Here is a 19,922-nt window from a genome sequence, read left to right as displayed (position 1 = left end):
GGTATTGAAGCCCCGCCTATCAGATGCTGATGATCTATCCAAAGAATGTCATCACATCAGTAATAAAAAGGTGTAGAACCTCTTTAAGGAGAAATAGTACCCCCAGAAGTCTTTAAATAGTCTTCAGCAGGAGCATAAAGTTATCTGGGTGGTTTCAAATGGTCTAAAAGACCTTAGTAAAAGCTCAACTTCAAAACCCTATACACTGTGCACAAAGGATACCATCATGGTCCCAAAGCCAAGTTCTTGAGACAGCAGATTGGCATCCAGAGGCCAAATTAGTGTGAATGGCTTAAACTCTGTGTAACGCGGCAAAAACAGTACAAAAAAGGTCGAATTATCCTTTAATGCAATTTCTAAAGTATAGAAATCTAGTTGTCCGGCACCAAATAAACCACAGATGACAAGAAGGACTTGTCTGCACCAACTTCTTTCCAGGGTAACTGGTCTAATTTTACATATATTTGTTTACATTTTGGCGCCCATTAAAAGCGCCTCAGTCAGATAGAAGATGTCTCCTCTAGACTAATCCAGAAGGAAGTAGAAAAGATTAAAGGGGTTGGCCAGGATGGCTAACCTCAGGATAGGCCATCAATATCTGATCAGCAGGGGACCAATTACATCAACTGGGGAAGTGCCACAGTAACCACACAGAGAGGGCTACTGCTGAACAATTGATTGGCGGGTGTGCAGGGTGTCAGATATTAATGGCCTGTCCTGAGGATAGGCCATCGGTCGTAAAATCCTGCACATCTTCTTTATAGGTTACAAAATACTTCAATTACTCTTACCGGTAATATGTTTTCCATGAGCCCATGACAGCACCTACATAATTGAGTGGAAGGCAATGGACCAATTTAAGGATCTGGGAAGTTCCTGTTTCCTGTCCGGAAGGGGGAGGATCTCTCACAGGTGCTGTCATGGGGCGTAATGGAAAGGCTGTTGCCCAACTGAAAAGATGCCAACAATAGTCTTAATCAAATTTTTTGGACTGGCTTGATTGCTTAAAGGGGCTGTCCAAAATTAGAAAAACGTGACTGCTTTAGTAACCCAAAGGTTGTTTCTGGTCTTGCAGTTCAACGAGGCAGAGATGCAATATCACACACAACCTGTAACAAGGTGAAGCATTGTTTTTTATTTTTAAAAAGGCAGCTATGTTTGTCCATACAACTCCTTTAAAGCCTGTATAGGGAAAGTTTGCTGGAGGATCAACTCTTACCAGGCAAAACTGCATTTTTACTAAACAAAAAAAATAATCTCAGTTTTCTTACACTCAATGAGTTAAAAGAAAAAAAGGCAACTTTACACCGCCAAGTTCACAGCAAAGGCAAAGAAAATAGGAAAAAGGGAAGAAATAGAAAAAAAGAATGGAAAAATAAAGACTGGTCGGCATAGATTAGGCAAAGAACAACAGAGCTGAATCCAAACACAACAGACATAAGTTTGGCTGAACTTCTGTTAACACAATATAAAGGGGAAAAGCCACACAAGAGAAGAATTGTGCTTCTACCACAAGTCAAGTTCTCCGGGGCCTAAGTTGAAGGTAAGAACGTGGCGTAAGGAACACCTTCTATGTTTCAAACCACCAAATTAATACATGACTGAGTCCTGCTCATTTCCCAAGAAGTCAAATTTTTACAAAATTCTCTATTACACTCTTCAAAATTTCACAATGGGTAAGGTTTTCTTGGTAATTCCAGGACAGTCACCATAAAATGCTCACGTACAGAAACTTTCCCACTAGAAAAAAAAATTAAAACCATTCGAACACCATCACAGTATGAAAGACAGGAAAATACAACTTGATGCCCCCCTAAAAGTATATTGTTTTTGGTTGTTTTTTAAAATTCCAAAAGGTTAATGATGCATATTACAGACCTTTAACAAGTCTCCTAAAAGAGAGGAGTCATTTTCATGGGTAAAAGGACCAGGTCTCTGGATCAGGTCCTCTTGAGTCTTGATGGTACATATTTAATCTGCAACTTTCAGCAGTAACTACTGGTAGTGTGGGTAGACTTCATGGTCAAGTTGAGAATCAGATTATGAACTATGAATTTATAAACAGACTTGAGATTGTGCTGGTCAATGTCCCAAAGCCAAGTACTCCCAACTTAAATAAAGTACATCTAAGTACCACCAAACAATGTGTTATACCTGAAGGCTCCCATACACATTAGGATATTGTTGTCCGAACTGTACACGTTTCGTCAGACTCTGTATGTACAGAGAAACTTTCCCCCATAAGCAACCTACAGTAATAATGTACCTATGCAGCGTTCTGGGGGTCGGACCCATAAAGATCTGATACTGATGACCTATCCTCAGGATAGGTCAACGATACTCAAGTTCTGGAACCCCCATAAATGTGCACACTTGGCCAATCCAAGCATGTATGTTTATGAGGGAGTCGGGACTGTTGGCCATAGAGTAGATTAAACAATTAACCAATTGGGCTCGGGCTGAAGGTCTAACAACTCAGATGTTTTATTAGGGCTAAACCCTACACCTCCTGTCAGATTGTACTTTTTTTTTCTTCCTTACATTATTAGCTCAAAAAGGAAAAAAGTTGTAGAAAGAAATACAAACTGAGAACATGAAAACTACTAAGACAGGAACAAGAAAATTGAATGTGCTACTAAATGAGGAAGTTTCTGCAGATGTTATCACAGCATTGATTGTACCACGAGGTCAGAACGGTCACAAAGAGACAAAATCTTGGTGGTTTCAGAAGTTTTTTGTCTATGCCTTATGCCTCTAATAGACTTTAGTTACTTGTATGAAAAAAAATATGAAAAAAATAAGACTTGACGCAAGAGGAGAGTAGATATTGACTTGTTCTTCAACCATCGTAGACATTGAAGAGCTGGAGAAGTAGACTCCGAAGGCAAAAGATATCACATGTTCATTTTAACTTGGGCACCATACAGACCACTTCACATATGTATACTTTTTTTTGGGAAACCCTATACCCTGCACATGAGCACTAACAGAGCATATGGATACCGTAAGGTCCTCCATTTATAAGAAGTCAGTGCAGAGAACAACTCATTTAAGGGAAACTCTTGGCTGGCCATGGCTTCTCCTGACAAAATTAGCTGTTTGCTGGGCTGGACCTGTGGCTGCTTTCTAAAAAGGATCGTCTCAGATAAGACAACTTCATAAAAATATGGATGGAGACATTCCTAAATATAAAAGATCTACTTTGTTGAGAAACAGTACCACTCTTAGTGTTGGCAGTGCGAATTAGTATTGTAGCATTCCCTTGAATGGCGCTGTAATACCAGACAGATACCATGGGCAAAAGTAGCGCTGTTTTTGGATCCTTCTATGACAATTTTAGATCCTTGGGTACTTGGTTTGCAGCACAATTTGTTAATGATGGCAAGCCAAGCCAAGGATACCTTGCCCAACAATGCGTAATTGATTAAAAAAAACATGGCCGGTTTCTTTAAAAAAAAAAAAAACGCGCCATATCTGTACATAGATTGTACCTGGTATTGCTCCTCATCTCCATTGAAGGTAATGTGACAGAGAAGTCGAAATGTGTGACATGTTCTTCCAGTTTTTGGAAGAAATTGGCCAGGTTTTTCCAAGCCTATATTGCAACATATCTTCTTTCCCATATCCACAGCCTGAGTATACAATCATATGAAGGTTCAATGCATAGATCTTCACACGTACCACTCAGGTTGTGGCTGCGGAGGTCTCCACCCATTAACGCTGTAACTGGTTGTCATAGTATCTCCCCTCGGGACGTTAGTATAACAATCAGGATAAGATCTCCTGGCTATTATTGACTTTACATCATAGGCTTTGCTGGATTTCTTAGTTATGGAGACAGGAAAAATGTGTATGTCACCAGAAGACCTACCACAGCCACTATACTGTGTACGTTCTCATTTGCAATACATTATTATGAGCCTTTGGCCTTTAACATTTTAGTTTTTTCGAAGCCAAATTTGAGGAAGTCACACCACACACCTTTTTCCCCCATCATGACCACAAATTTAAAGAGGCTCTACGGGGTTAGGAAAACATGGAAATCAGCCATATTTATCTTAAAGCCAGGTCCTTTTGGTCCACCACCGATTCTGGTGAGTCCCTTTCTAAGTTTTCCCTGCACTTTGGCTCTCTTGGTCACATGGTCATTTGTATGTGGCCTCGGGTCGTGGGTGCATGCATGGAGAAAACAGTGAAGGGAGCATCAAATTTTCAGGTTTGTTGGAAGCCACTAATCGTAAAGTGAAGGCAAATCTTTACAAGATGGCAAAAAGTGCCCTTGACTGACCACCTTAAAATCTCCCTGACTGTCAGAAGCACCTCACTCGTTACCAGACCCATAGGATATCAGCTTTTGTACATATCTAGATTGAAGAATATTCTATTCAGATTACCCTCTCTCACCAGTTAGAAGTAACCCAATAATTCAAACTGATGCGAGTTTCAAAATGAACAAAAATCTCCATACAATTGTCCAGAGAAGCTAAAAAAATACAACACTCATGTTCAAAAAATCCTCATAATCCTTCAAAATCAACTATGGACCAATGAATTACTCAACCATTTTGTGTTTGCCCCAAACCTTTCTGCTTATACATCTGGTGTCTCCAAAGGAAGGACCAAAATCTGATCCAAATCAATTAGGGGTTATAGGAGATTTCTGGAAAGTAGAAGCCACTAAACCGCTTGGCTCTAGCAAACAAAAACAAGATCTTGTCCAATTTGGCACCTAATGTGTGGAGCTGAATTGGACGGTGACCCAACACTCAGCCCAGGTGGCTGGACAACACCAAGTAGCCCTCTGTATTCTAGTTTCGTAGTATGTGAAAAAGCCGATGTTGTAAAAAAAAAAAGAAAAAACTGGAAACAAAAATAAAATCCCAGCAGAATGTCGATAATTTCATAACATCAAACACAATGAGCCACATATACAAGGATTTCAAAATTTCTAAGAAACTCACTACAGCCCAAAACCAGAATCCTTAAAGGAGAGGTTAAAGACACAATGCACACAAAACAGATTTAAAAAAAACATTGTAAAGACGCTACAAAATCAACTGCTGTGTTTATGCCTCCAGTAAAGAAAACCGAAATAGGCTCCACCGAGAGAAAGCCATCATGTACCAAAAGTGTTGGCATGTCGCTTACCTCCAGGGGCGACTCTTGTGAACATTTACATTGGTAGCGTCAGGAAACAAGGAGGTTGTCTAGATTAGAAAATATTTTCGTACACCCGATTGGAGAATTTTTAGTTAATGGATGGGGATCCTTATCTGTTGGCCACAGAGGCCAACACCTACAAAGCGTCCATCTCACTGGAGGACCCATCCTGTCCTACATTACCCGGAAAATCCATTGATGCACTGTGGGCACTGTGTGTAATGCTTAGTTTTGTCTGCGGTGGTGCTGCAGGGAAACTAAACACTTAACTCTAAAAGATTCGACCTGATCGCAAGGGAACACTTTGTCATTATTTTTTTTTGTCAAAAGGACTCTTGTAGGTAGAGACTGTCCAAGGCAGATAACTCCTTGAAGCACATTTCCAACTGAGCTGCATTTATTCTGTAGAAGCAGAATTTTGTTCATGCAATTTTCTTTCAATTTCAAGAAAAAAAAATGTGGGTGTGCTGGGCGGGGGGGGGGGGGGGTTTGGGTTGTTAGTTGACAGGAGGGGTGTGACCTCCTGGGGCCCAAAAGGCTTATAGCACGTTGGCTCAGTGGTTAGCACTTGGACCTAGGTTCGAATACGACCAAAAACAACATCTTGCATATACTGGACAACACCGAGTCTAGAACCGTTTGTGAAACTACAATTAGCTGAAGGAGTGGGGAACCTAAATCTAGTAATAAACTATTTATTGCCTAAGGGCAATATTGTATGGGGAGTGGAAATGGAGATACATCTTGATTCTTGAGACCCATTTTGGTCTCCTTCATTTGATAAACTACTTGGCTCAACCTTGAATGGTCGCTAAACAGACAACCTAGGTCCAGAACTCACTGTGGTGCCAGGTAGTCTAGATCCCCTCATAAAATGACTTCAAGGCACTGAGAACTCTGTTTCGATAACCAGCACCCAACCTGGAACTTTACACCCCACAATTCACTTGTCTAACACAGTATATGGACATGCATATAGTCATGTGCTCCAGGTTTTGGCCTGCATGTTCCTTATGTCAGAGAAGCAGTTGAAGCTCCAGAGCTGCTCTTCCTTCTGTGGCTGTGGACGGGAAGTTGCCGTTACAGGCAGACATTTGGAAGTCTACGGAGAGCAGTCTTGTTACACACTCACAGAGGCTGCTAGAAGTATATATATATATCTATATCTACACACACACAGACACTTCTTCACTCTTGCCACTAGCGAATTACAGTGTGCAGGCATAAAAAATGCATTCATCAGACAAGCACTGAATATCATGAATACTCCAGAATAAGCAGAGCAAGACAAAAAATAATAAAAAAATGAGGCATAACTGCAGAAAAGAAGAAGTATCACTTCTGACAGGGGAAAAAAAGCGATAGGCAGGGGAGGCAGCAGCCTAAGGTGCCATGGGAGCGCAATGTATGGATAAGTAACAACATATATGGAGCCAGGACAATATAGCAATATGCCTAATCAGATTTGATCCAGCTACATCAGCTCATGTGCCTTGCCCGACACTATCACCCAGATCAGATTTCTTATTTCAGATCACGTTATTTTGTAACCTACTGTTGTAAAATGTATGCGAGATTCTAAGGTTCGGCGTTCCTATGATAAAAATAAGCTGCCAAACCACAAGGGCAGGAAATGTTGTCATGAGAAGACAAGAGAGGGCCTCAGCCCTTATATACAAAAAGAAAACAAAAAACACCCATAATATATAAAAAGGTCAAAATTCGAATACACGCCTGTAAAGTAAGTATGTATAGTGTGTGTGTGTGTGTGTGTGTATGTATATGTACTTATATACACACACACATGAAATGTGGACTCTGTTGTCATGGGAACAGTAAGAGATATTCAGCCACAGTAGAAGACAGACATCAAGCAAACCCCCACCCACGTCATACTCCAGCAGCCCCTACTCTGAAATGCTGGGTGGGGTTCTTCTGCATCATGTACGTGGATTTCACATTATGGGAAATACCACAAAACTTTGACACCTGTGAGCTTACCCTAAAGCTAGTCATACACATTAGTCCTTTGTTGGCCGACACTCTAATGTGTGTGAGGAGTGACAAACTCTCTCGCGACAGGATTGGGTGAAATTAAGTGTTTGGCAGCGTCCTTCTCCACTCTCCCGACAGATATTGAACGTGTAGGGCTCCTTTAGGCTGACTATACATAAAACAACTACTGTCCCCACAAAATAATACTGCCAGGCAATGCCCAAAGGGAAATGGGGTTAATGGTGAAGTCCCTGATGGGCTAGGGCCATCAGTAGCGCTTCAGTCCATGCCTTAAATTTCACTATACACGACATGTATAATCATACTTGGTGTCCTTCGTCCCTCCATTTTGGTCCCGTCAGATTCCTTTCAAGATGGCCACTGATGTCTCTGTCCTTCGTCCCTCCATTTTGGTCCCCTGTCAGATTCCTTTGAAGATGGCCACCGATGTCTCAGACTTCATCTAGAGTGCTGTAGGAAAGTTGAAGATATAACCCCCTCCTCCACCACTGATCTCAGAAGGAAAGTGCCTACAATGTACAAGAGCAGTGTACAGGAGGGACTTATCTTACACTTGATGAGTAAGAGATCATGACGGTGGCAGGCATCCTGATGGGGGACCAGATTGGAGATACGGAGGGGACCAGGTACGTTGACTTAGGCAGGTGTCATGTACAGTCGAATTTTAGGTTTCCATGCTCCTGAGATCATTTATGGAGATACAATTAGCCAACGGTCCTTTGCCACTGCAGGAACATGATACCCCATAAAACAAAATAACGTAAAAAATAAATAAAAATTTAAGCTAGGCCAAGACTTCTCCGCCTTTGATCCAGGCAAAAGTCCAGTAGGACTCAATGGTAAATGTTAGTCTTTAGTCTCATCTTGTAGCCATAAAACGCAGGGGAGTGGGTCTATTATAGAGGCAAATTACATAGCAGACCCAATAGACGTTTTGTTGTATCCACCTCAATCCTACGGGTGGGTGAGCACCTATGTAAGAGATCTGTTCACAAGCCCTACAAACATTTGCAAATAAAGGTTGTGAGGAACCAACCCAAAAGGTCCTTAAAAAAATAAAAATAAAAAAAAAGGAGATGGGGCAAACGAGCGCCTCCTATGCTAGGTGGTTTTGGGGGTGGTAAGGTTGACCAATACCGGAAGGGGGCCCTACAGCAAAGTGTCAAAATGTACACTACTAGAGCATAGGGACAATGCATCCCGAGCCTTGGGCTCCTGCTTATTCCCTGTAATCCGTTGCGCTACAAAATACAACAGTACTCCTTAAATTGAAGTTTACTGAGCTGCAATACCACACACAACCTGTGGACAGAGGCGGCGCTGTTTCAGGCAGGAAAGAGCCATGTTATTCTAATCCTGTACACCCCCCACTTAAAATGCATAGCACAAATACTTCTGACAATAAAATGGCTTCCGAGTGCTTTATATTAAAAGAGCCGACACGCCAGATCTACTGCTGACATTTCCTAATGTCACCTGCTGCTTTGACTGCCTTTATTTTTTATATTTTTCACCCTTTGCTCGAACCAAATATAAGATGTGCAAATCACACATTGGATTTCAATTAACCTTCGGCTGTGTGCCGATTGCTCACACTGTGGAGGTGACGAGCGTTCCGCAGGCCACACCGTTTATACGACTAGTCAGTACAGTGACATGCCTGTAAAGAAGGCACAGCAGGCGGTAATATTATACATTCTGGGCTATGAAGGGGATAGGTACATAAACACTGCCCCTTACAGGCGAGGGTTCACAATATATTTTACCGTAAGATATAGCTGGCCATATGGAAGACCATAGGCTCCTCCGACTGGACACTAATTTACATAAAGATGCAGGGGGTGGCGAGACCCCCCATGGAAAATGTAAGGGGTCTCTGTAACATGTTAATGTGACTGGTCCTCCAAGCACCTGAGACCCGTTCACACAGAAACCGTGGCGGCTGATTAGGACAGCATGGCGGTTTTTTATTTTAAATGCTGCCACTTACAGTTTAGCCTCATTGAATGAAGCTAAACCACAAGTGGACAACCATGGCGGCTTCCAACGGCATCTGTCTGGACACTGCCCCCAGAAGGGGCATGTCCCTTCTTGAAACAGTTGTCGCTTTAAACAACCGGAATCTGCGCCACAATCCGCTAGCAAAGAATAAACAAGCGCCTTATGGTAACTTTGCAGGATTACAAAAAACATGGCCACTTTCTTCCTGAAACAGCGCCACGCCTGATCACGGGTTGTGCCTGGTATTACCACTCAGCTCCAATGAAGTGAATAGGGCTGAACTGCAATACTACAGGCAGCCCGTGGAGAGGTGCGGCGCTGTTTTTAATTGAAATCTTTTTTTTTTTTTTTCATTCTTGACGAACCCTTTAAGGATAGGGCTGCACTGAGATTTTTCGTAACACTGATAAGTCTGAACCCTTTCTGATTCGATGGGACACAGGGTTGCATTTCAGTACCTTGAGGATTGCAACGCAACGTATGAAGCGCTACACTGCAATCTCCGGCCTGTGTCGTACCCATGTGCTTGCTTCTCGTTATCCCAATGCCTTTGGAAACCTATAAAAGCCTAACTTCAGGGGGGATGGGGAAAGGGTTAACCAAGCAGGAAGATTTCGGGATTGTTTTTCTCCTACATGCGACATCAGAGGAGTTTGCTTGCAGGCAGAGGAACGCAGAGCATAAACTCAGTGGTCACGTCACATCCAGCCATCTTCAAAATCAAGGAATATTATGTAACCGAGCGCTCGCAGCAAAGGACGAGTCAATCGAGATGGCAGCGTCACATCAATGCCGTGTCTCGTCATGTACGGGAGGACAAGAAAACGAAGGGCACAGTGCAGCACAAATATACGCTGAACCCGTAATGTAAGGAGCAGGGATAGTGTACTTCCCTAGGGTTTTTCACCAAGCCCATGGACGAGACTGATCATGAATGGTCCACAAATCCAGGACCATGGAACTCTGCTGCAAGGTGTCACAACTATGAAAATCTCTCACCTAGGCTAAGACTTTTCCTACATAGGCTCCTTTGTTCCCACAAATCGCTTTTGCCGTAAAGGAATTCCCCAGTTTACCAAGTTTCCACCACTAAAAGCCCTCACCTCGGGATCTCAAAATGTAACGTATCTATATTAAACATAGACAGTGCCTACTTTTAGAAGGGTCCATTAAAAATAAGCTGATCCCAAAGAGCCCCCCATCGATCAGCTCTGATCTGTGTGGAAACCTGGCAGTAAGTGTTCAGTTTCCTTGCAGCGCCACCATAGGTGACTTTAAGCATTACACATTCAAATCAATGGGTTGTCTGTATAAGGTCCTCCAGCGAGAAAGACACTTTTTATAAACCAGACGGCTGGTTCTTGGGTAGAGCGACACATTGAAAAATCTTACTAACGGGACGAGGAGATTGATCAGAGCCCATTAATTCCATTGAAAAATTATTTGAGGCGGATAAAGAGTTTGGAAGAAATCTGACAACTATGAGCTCATTTTCTGACCACACACAGCCGGCAATGACACATTCAGCAAAGAGCTCCAGAGCGTGAACAAATGGACACTACTTTTGGCCATCCGATCTTATGACCTCATGAAATGGCTACACTGTGGGTCAATGTCAGCCAAATGTACACGAACAGCGCAAAAACACACAAAAAAAACACAATAAATAGCGGGGGAATAAACAGCAGCTACACCTAGACCCTATCACATTGGAAGACCAGTATTATAACGGTACATGGCAAAGCCGAGTGCAACCAAAAATTCATCAGGTTTCTTCTTTTGTGTCTCTCACGGCGCAGTTGCGTTATGTCACCTGATGTAACACGACGGGAATCATTACTTTACCCGCAACTATTGATGGGACGTCTCTTACACGGTGGACGGGGCCAGGACTTTTCGTCATGTGCAGATGAGGTGGATTCAGGAGTTTGCACATCGTCCAAGGAGCTGAACAGTTCTGGCCCCGTCCTCAAAGGAAGGGACACTCGGTCCACAGCCCAGGCCGGAAAACTGGTAAAGGACGTGAGGTCGACAGAAGCCGGATTTTCAGAAGAAGAGTTCCAGCAACTTCAACATATTATATTAGCTTTGTGGGACCTGTTGGATCCCCAAAAACACCTTTAGTACATGGTCACAATGCAAGAACACCTTCCAACCCTTACTAACAGAAATGGTGCACAACTTCTTGTGGCCTGACAGATTCTATATACTTTACGCCAGAAACTGACCTATAGCTCAATTCTACACCTGCCATATCTGGGGGTTGACGGGTGTCAGGCCTCCACCGAACTGATCCTGATGACCTATCCTGAGGATAGGCCATCAATATCTAGATACTGGAAATCCCCCTTAAGGATTTTGGATGAGGAACCACCTGGAAATCCCAAAACATTTTCAAGGTCACTGAGAAGCCAATACAGGATGTCACAAAAGTCATCTGATTTATGACAGAACTGGACTCATTAGCTGGGGAGAGCTGAGTGACAACCATAATTGAGGCTGAACATGATGAGGCTGAACATGATGTGGCTGCTCCTTCAGAACGATCCTGTTTTGTGTGTGTCTCAGCCCAGGGTGGGACATTCTGGGTGTATACAAAAGCCCTGAGGTAATTATGGCCGATTTTCTCTAATTCCTTCCCAAGGCAATTCTTGGTGTCGAGGAGAGAGGTGAATATTGATTTGCCTGATGCCTCCATAAGGGTTATTGGCCAGTCAGGCATCATCTGTATGTACTAGGGTTATAATGAAGATCAGGCTGGACACTTATGGTATATAAATGTCCATCTGTAAGAGAGCCGGATAATCTCTACCCCTCAATTACCACCTACTGGTTAAATTAGGACAAAAAAAGAAAATTCACCCAAGTTAATGCCATGCCACCGCTATGGAGCCCATGGGGGTGCCCAATATGCTTCACCCTAATGAAGTTAGTTTACATAGGACTGCAGGTCAGCTCACTACACCATCATGTAGGAATCTGTTGAATGGCAAATTTGCATCATCGATTACCAGGCTGGTCCCACACTGAGCCTGAGAGACAAGGAAAAACCAGGCACATTACAGGCTCGATGCCATGAGACGCGGAAGGCCAGCTATTCCCAAGGTCATACATCTATTCCCCGTGCTCCTAAATAAGGATGTAATTGCGCCTGCAAGGCATCCATTAGACAGTATCCCATATATGTATAGAGAAGGGCCCTCGGTTACATGAATCCATGAATGTTCAACACCTGTCAACCATGCTAAAATAAAGGAATAACCCAATTTTTTCACTTCTTGGGGTTGGCTTTCCAAATTACACAAAAAAAATGTAAGTATCATAAAATGAAAAAAAAAAATATATATATATTATATACAAATAAAATCTACCATGGTGACTCCTATAAGGACCTGGATTAAAACAATAAAAAAATTGTGGTCAGACAACATAAACTGAAATGGCCCAAATGGAAGCAAAAAATAACGAAAAGCTGTGCGACATGACATGAATGACACATGACCCCGATTGTTTTCTTCCCTTCCCCAGTGGCGATGACTGGTAGAAAGAAGGTAGAGCTGACAGCTGCTTCTTTAGGAGCCGTCGCCGTCATAATCGGCTTTGAAAAAAACGGGATGATGAGCAGACCAATCTAGGAAACATCAGAGGAGGCAGCGTGGTTAAAATCCGGTGGCGGGGTACTACTTAAGGAAAGCTTTGGAGTAAAGAATTGCTCAAAAGGCAATTCCCATTATAAGGCTACATGCACACGACCGTTGTGTGTGTGTTTTGCGGTTTGCAAATTGTTGATCCGCAAAACACGAATGGCGTCCGTGTGTGTTCCGCAATTTGCGGAACGGCACGGACAGCCATTGATATAACTGCCTATTCTTGTCCATTTTGCGGACAAGAATAGGACAGGTTATATTTTTTATGCGGACCACGGAACGGAGCAACGGATGCGGATAGCACACGGAGTGCTGTCTGCATCTTTTGCGGCCCCATTGAAGTGAATGGGTCCGCACCCGAGCCCCCAAAACTGCGGCTCGGATGCGGACAAAAACAACGGCCGTGTGCATGAGGCCTTAGAGAAATAGAATATTAGTCAGCCCCTGAGCAGTACATTGGAGGGGACAGGCAGAGTTGTGGGACTCATGGCCACGTTACTGCTCCATACAAGCTCGGTTGTATGGCACCATGACAGCGCCCATCAAAGTGAGCTCCACCTGAAAATGTGTGTGAGCCTCCAAATTCATACACAGATGTCATATTAATGGTGCCCTATGTGGGCATCGTAAGGCGGTATACAGAGGGCAATATGGGTCCACAGCACAGCGCCATGGAACAGTCCTGGTGCACATGGTTCTGTCCACCGAGGAGCAAAACTAATCGGACGTGGACATAGAGGAAACCCCCAGCACCCATGTTGACAACGCCAAATTATGCCCAGAAAAACTACTGCATTATGGTATCCGCCATCTAATAGTGGATACGCTGCTCAATGAGGCGCTGGTTCCCATCTTCTTGTTTTATGAGCCCTCTAATCACGTTCCCGATAGTCGAGTTGCCAGAACCACCATTATTCAGCTATTATCGCCAAGGTTACTCCTTCACTGAGCCACACATTGCTGAAAAAAGGGGTCTTAAATGGGGACCACCCCCTTTAACAATATTTTCATATTAAGGCAGAGGTGGGGAGATGTCAGTAGATAATCCCTTTAAGTACCCTTTCCTAATGAGTACTTTAGGCCATGTTGCTTAGCAACACAGAACATGCCCTGTGGGTGACAACAGCAGATCTCCATAACCTTTTGGTATCGAGATGGTGCCAAGCACTACAAGTCCTAGCCAGGAAAAGCAAGATGGTAGCAACTTAAGGGTCTTTTACACAGGCCAATTTTCGTCTTGAAAAGGCATATTTAAAAAATATTTTTATGGTTGAGTAAGTAGGTGTTGGTGGTCCTGGGAATCTCTAAGGCTCCTCTAGGCCCATTTTAAAAACTACTACCTCTCAGCTGACCAGCCCAGCAGTGAAAGTGTTAACAGGCACACGAATATTGCCCCCGCAGATCACTAATGCAGCTCTGACACTGGGTTCACACCTGAGCGTTCTGAAAGGAGCGCTCCGTATGCGCGATTGTACGGGCGTTTACAATCGCGCATACAGAGACAAGCGAACGCCCACTGTCGCGCGTTCCCGAAAGTCTATGTACGGGAACGCGCGACAAAACGCCCCAAAGAAGTTCAAGAACTTTTTTGAGCGTAGGGCGTTTTTCAGCGCGTTCAAACGCGCTGTAGAACGCTCAAGTGTGAACCAGGGCCATAGGGAAGCATTGGTTTTCATGTGTTGAGCGTTTTACAGCGCGTTTGAACGCGCTGTAAAACGCTCAGGTGTGAACCCAGTGTTAAGGGTGGGGCCCTCAAAAAAGATTAGCGCGCTAACACTTTTGTAACAGACTAGGAATAGGTATGAGAAGCAGTGCAAACTTTACCGCCACAGAGAGGGGAAGGAGGACAACTAATAGTCACTAGTTAATCTTCAACTATGTGATCAGGGTCATTCACAGAAAACCACAGGAAGGAATGTGCACACAAATATATATATATATATACACACACACACACACACACACACACACCCAGTGGGAGATTTATCAAGACTGGTGTGAAGGAGAACTGGCTTAGTTTCCCTTAGCAACCAATCAGCTTCAACCTTTCATTTTTAAGAGCTCCTCTGAAAAATGAAAGGTGTAATCTGATTGGCTGCCATGGAAAACTAAGCCAGTTCTCTTTCACACCAGTCTTGATAAATCTCCCCTATTATCTATATTACCCCAGGTCTCCGGTATGCAGTTGGAGCAGCCTTTAGAACCAGGATGGACCACAAAAAGCCAAGACATAACCAGGGTCCACACACCATCATCATTGCTCCAGACTGGTCAAACTACTCCCAGCATGTGCTGATCTTGAAAACCGTGGTTCTATAGGATGAAGACCACCAAAATTGAATTCCAAAAATAATAATGATGTGGCCCATCAATAGAATATCTGGTCATAACAAGGACACATTTTAGACTTTGATCAGTCGGTTAAATGAAATAATTGGTAGACCCCCCCCAAATCACTCACGAGAACGATGAGTTAGTCATCGCCTTGGCAGCCCTATGAAAAAGCCCACACATAACCCATTGTGATGTCACCCATCTGACAAACTCAGCCCTGCTTCATTCGGCCTGGGGACAATAGGGATGTTTACCGCACACAAACCCAACCTAGTCGACTCTGCATTGTAGCCATTGCCTACACTATGTAAACAAGCTGCAGAAGCGAAGAGGAAACACAATATACAATCCCTCGAAGGCACGAGTAGAGCAAAGAGCTCTATTAGGAAAGTAAAAAAAAAAACAGGACCAAGCATTGTGGGTAACGGAATCCTAGTTCTCGCCTTCAAACATCCTGAAGCGTACACCCTATAGAACAAAACGTCCTGAAAAAAAGAGCTAGAATGAGCGGTGGACTTCTTTATATGCTAATAGGGTTCATAAAGCAGCTGCACGATCGGCCATTGTTCCCTGCCTGGGACAGATGCCGATTGTAGCTGGTCTCAAAAAAAAAAAAAAAAAAAAAAAAAAAATTTAAAAAAATATGACACATCAGAAACCTGCATTGAAGCATTTAGAAATTTTTTTTTTTACATTCAAATATAAATAAAAAAAATGCATTTCATTGGGTTTAGCGTCAGTTTTACCAAACGGACTACTGTACAAAACAATCGTTTTAAATCAAGAAATACATGTCTATCTGAGGCAAGCGACCCGCAGAGACTCCCCTACTGCTACCCAAAGCCTTGAGTGACATATGGCAAGCTCTATAGGTTGCAAAAGAAAATTAAGACCACGCTAGGCGATTATGACCACTAAGCCGACCCCCGGTAGCTACGGGGTTAATGCACATACCCCCTTTTAAGAGTAGGTTTTAGTGTAACTTACATTTTTCCGCCGGCAAGGGGAAAAAGTTCCAGGCGTGCATTCTAAGCACCAAATAACCACTAGATGCAAATTTCCTTCCGTCGAACTTCAATCTTTAAATGCAAAAAAAATAAAAATTTGTTCTCGTCCAAGGGGTATAAAAAAATAAAAAAAAACTTCCTGGCAACAGCAATACTTGCAGATCCTACGGCAGACTCCTCTCAATCAATGTCGGACAAGTGAACCCATCTGACGCACAGATGAAGCCTCCATCACAGATCCTTACCACAAAAAAAAAAAAATTAAAATCCTTGAAAAATTTTAAAATTCCACTGGAAAAAAAAAAAACATATTTCGCGTTTCAGAGCAAAATCGTAAATTTTTTTTTTTTTTTTGCCTTCTCTCCCGACGTCCGCTGCTGTAAACCTAGGTTTTTTTTTTTTTACATTTTTTTTGCTGATCCTAGCAGTATTTTTTCCCCTTCCACCGAAAAGATTTTATTTCCTCTGCTGGAACGTTCTTTGAAAAAAAAATAAAAAATTTATAAAAAGAAAAAAGAAAAAAAAATTACACATAGCCACACACACTATTTTTTTTTTTTTTCCTTCAGCTGGGATTATGATCTCAACTTAATGTGGTTGTCCTGCCAAGGGGTGGGGGGAGGAAGAAGAAGGAGGGCAAGAGAAGAGTACGCCAGTTCCCGTTTCAGCCTTAAAAAAAAAACCTCCTCTAGGAAACCAACATGTGTCAAACAACTCGCATTTAACCCCTTACCGACCAGGCCCTAGGCCTATTTCCAAATGACAGCATAAAACCCAATCCAAGCAATGCAGTAAAAGGAAAACAAAAAATATAAAAAAAACAATTATACAAAAAAATGTAATAAAAATTTCAAAAATATTTTTAAAATCCCCCCACGCAACATAGTAGCATTACCTGCCATCCACACAATGTCCAGAAACAAGTTTAAAGCCACAATCCATGCAAAGGCATCAAAATATCAATGGATACTAAACCGAGAGGTGCAAAAATGATTAAACAAAAAGAGCTAAAAAATGTCTAAAAATTGAAAGCGATGCAGCAGGGAGGATTCGGCCAGCTGTTACGGCACCGCATAACGCTCCATCAGCATAGCTGGGATATAAATAATCCTTTTATTCTGCAAGGGGGGAAAATGCACTCTCTCATTGACTCACACACACACAAAAGCCAGAGAGGAATGAAGCCAAAGACATGGAGGGGGGGGATGGGACATGCGGCTCGCACAACAACAATGTATCCACAAGTAACAATAAAATAACAATGAAATGAGTTTTAATGTGGCGAGAGCATTACCTAGAGGCAACCCCTTGTTTAGCAAGTGAGAACTTCCCATTGAGGTGTGTGTCCAGCCTCTCTAAAAATGACTGAGATATGGAAAATTAATCCCAAGCATATGGCCGCCACTTCAATTTTTCCCAGAAGTAAGACACACACACACAGGCATACACACTGCCCAAATGCGACTGTCTCTGCAAGAGTGGGAGAGGCGGGAGGGGAGGAGACAGGCTCTGCCACAGGAGAGGAAAAATCTTCTGTTTCTAGGCTGCTGCAGCTGCATAGGGGAGGCCATGCGGGAGGGAGCAGGAAATAATAATAGTTAAAAAAAAAAAATATATATATATATATATATATATATATATATATATATATATAACAAATGTAGAGGTCATTTAGAAATGGTTATGGTAATAATAATAAATAAAAATATTATATATATATGTATGTATATATATATATATATATATATATATTTTTTTTAAATGTAATTTAAAAATAGTTATGTTAAAGAAAATCTAAAAAATCTAAAAAAAAGTAGATGTAATTTAGAAATGTTTTTATGTTAAAAAGATAATATATATATTTAAAAAAAATTATTTAGAAATGGTTATGTTAAAAAAAAAATAATGGAAAATAAAAAAGTTGATGTAATTTAGAAATGTTTTTAGGTTAAAAAAAATAATGAAATAAAAATGCAAGACTTCTTTCACAACTGCATTTTCCCCTTTGGCCTCTTGCACACCAATGTATTTTTCTTTCCGTGCCAGTTTTTTTTTTTCTTGCGGACCGTATACGGAACTATTCATTTCAATGGGTCCGCCCCAAAAAATAAACAAAAAACGGAAGTTACACCTTGTGCATTCCGTTTCCATATCGCAATAAAAAAAACTTGTCCTATTATTGTCCGCATTACGGACATAGATAGTGCTGTTCGATTAGGGGCCAGCTGTTCCGTTCCGCAAAATACATACGGTCATGTGCATGAGGCCTTTCTGGTTTCAAAACTGGAGGAAAACGCTTTAGTTTTGTCCCTATTCATCGTCAAGGGGACAAAACTGAACAAACCGGAACAGAGTGTACATCCCGTTCCCATGCTGGACACAAAACCGCTGCAATCGGATCAAGACGGACATGAAAAAAAAATGAAAAAAGGACGCTAAAACCAATGTAAGTCAATGGGCGTCGGATCTATTTTTTTTTCATGTATGGTTGCAGCGGTTTTGTGTCTTGTTCATTTTGGAGATAATACAACCGGATCCGTTCAGAGCAGATGCAGACAATGTATTATTTACCGGATGCATTTTTGCCGATCCAGCAAAAATACATCTGTGAAAGTAGCCTAATTTAGAGATGGTTACGTTACAGTTCTTGTAGATTAAGGGCTCGTGCACACAAACATGGCTTTTGTCCGCAACCGATCCGCATTTTTTTGTGGGTTGAACCTGGACCCATTCACTTCAGCGGGGCTGCAAAAGATGCGGACAACACACCATGGCCGTGAAAAAACAACATGTCCTATTCTTGTCTGTTTTATGGACAAGGATAGGACAGTTCTGTAGAGGGGAGGACGTTCCGTTCCGCAAAATGCAGAACGCACACGGCAGGTATCTGTGTTTTGGGGATGCCAAAAACGGCACCGGCCATGTGCACGAGCTCTAACACCGGGATATGTTTATGCATATATATTTCCAGAGGAGGGGGGCTCCCTCAGGGATTTGCCCTTCACCTGTACAAATGTTGGGTTTCCTGTTGAATGTGTATTGGGCGGTGATTTGGGAGTCAGACAGCAATTTTTCACATTTGAAATAATAGAAAAGAAAGATAGAAAACAGAACTTAAACCACAAATATGGTAAAATGAGACTAAAAATGAAATAAAAAACAATCCTAAAAAAAAAAAGACAAAAAAAATGACTATAAAAAAAAAGCATAACAAAAGAATGAAATGTATAATATCAAATAAAATTATGATAAAAAAACCATAATAAATGATATAATAAAATAGAGCCTGTGCGCGTCATGTTATGGCCTTATGTATGCCAAGATTACACACAGGGCTCCAACCACCCATCAGAGGCCATTTCTGCCTCCCTCAGCATAAGGGGCCCCTATATATCCATTTAACATATGTGCCCATGGTAATCGTGCACTGCAGACAGAGTGAGAAAAGACCCTTAAAGGGGTATTGCGGTAAGTACAATTTATCCCCTATTCTATCAGATCAGTGGGAGTCCCAGAGGCAGGACCCCCGCCAATCACAAGAATGGGGGGCCCAGTACCCCCTGCAGGCTCCCTGCTACTTCCCTGAAATAACTGGAGCGGCCGGTCGTACAGGCGCGTGACCTCCCCATTCATTTCTTTGGGAGCACCCTGCTTTGCAACATTCCTCTGTTATTCCTTCTGGAAATGTATGAATTAAGAACTACAGTAGGTATGACCATTCCTCTAGTCATAGGGGTGTGTCCTTACAACGTCTGGT

At 42.3% G+C, this 19,922-nt stretch overlaps 1 protein-coding gene across 8 annotated transcripts in view; it reads right to left on the bottom strand.

Moving 5' to 3' along the window:
• CTBP1 (C-terminal binding protein 1) overlaps positions 1–19,922 on the bottom strand; it is a 291,924-nt gene that overhangs the window by 54,934 nt on the left and 217,068 nt on the right. Inside the window, exons 1-2 of one of the 8 annotated variants that reach the window (XM_044294975.1) lie at positions 17,460–17,594; positions 16,146–16,237 (exon numbers count right to left, since the gene is read on the bottom strand). The exons of 3 other annotated variants lie outside the window; for them this stretch is intronic. In XM_044294975.1, coding sequence (XP_044150910.1) covers positions 16,146–16,185 — 40 coding nt within the window. In that variant the 5' untranslated portion in view covers positions 16,186–16,237; positions 17,460–17,594. Of the gene's footprint in view, positions 1–16,145; positions 16,406–17,060; positions 17,393–17,459; positions 17,621–19,922 lie in introns of those variants that run through there. 4 more of the 8 variants (XM_044294967.1, XM_044294944.1, XM_044294962.1 and 1 more) reach the window with 4 other exon arrangements.

Source organism: Bufo gargarizans, chromosome 1 (assembly GCF_014858855.1).
Source record: "Bufo gargarizans isolate SCDJY-AF-19 chromosome 1, ASM1485885v1, whole genome shotgun sequence".
Taxonomy (NCBI): Eukaryota; Metazoa; Chordata; class Amphibia; order Anura; family Bufonidae; genus Bufo; species Bufo gargarizans.
This window is presented reverse-complemented; position numbering and strand designations above follow the sequence as displayed.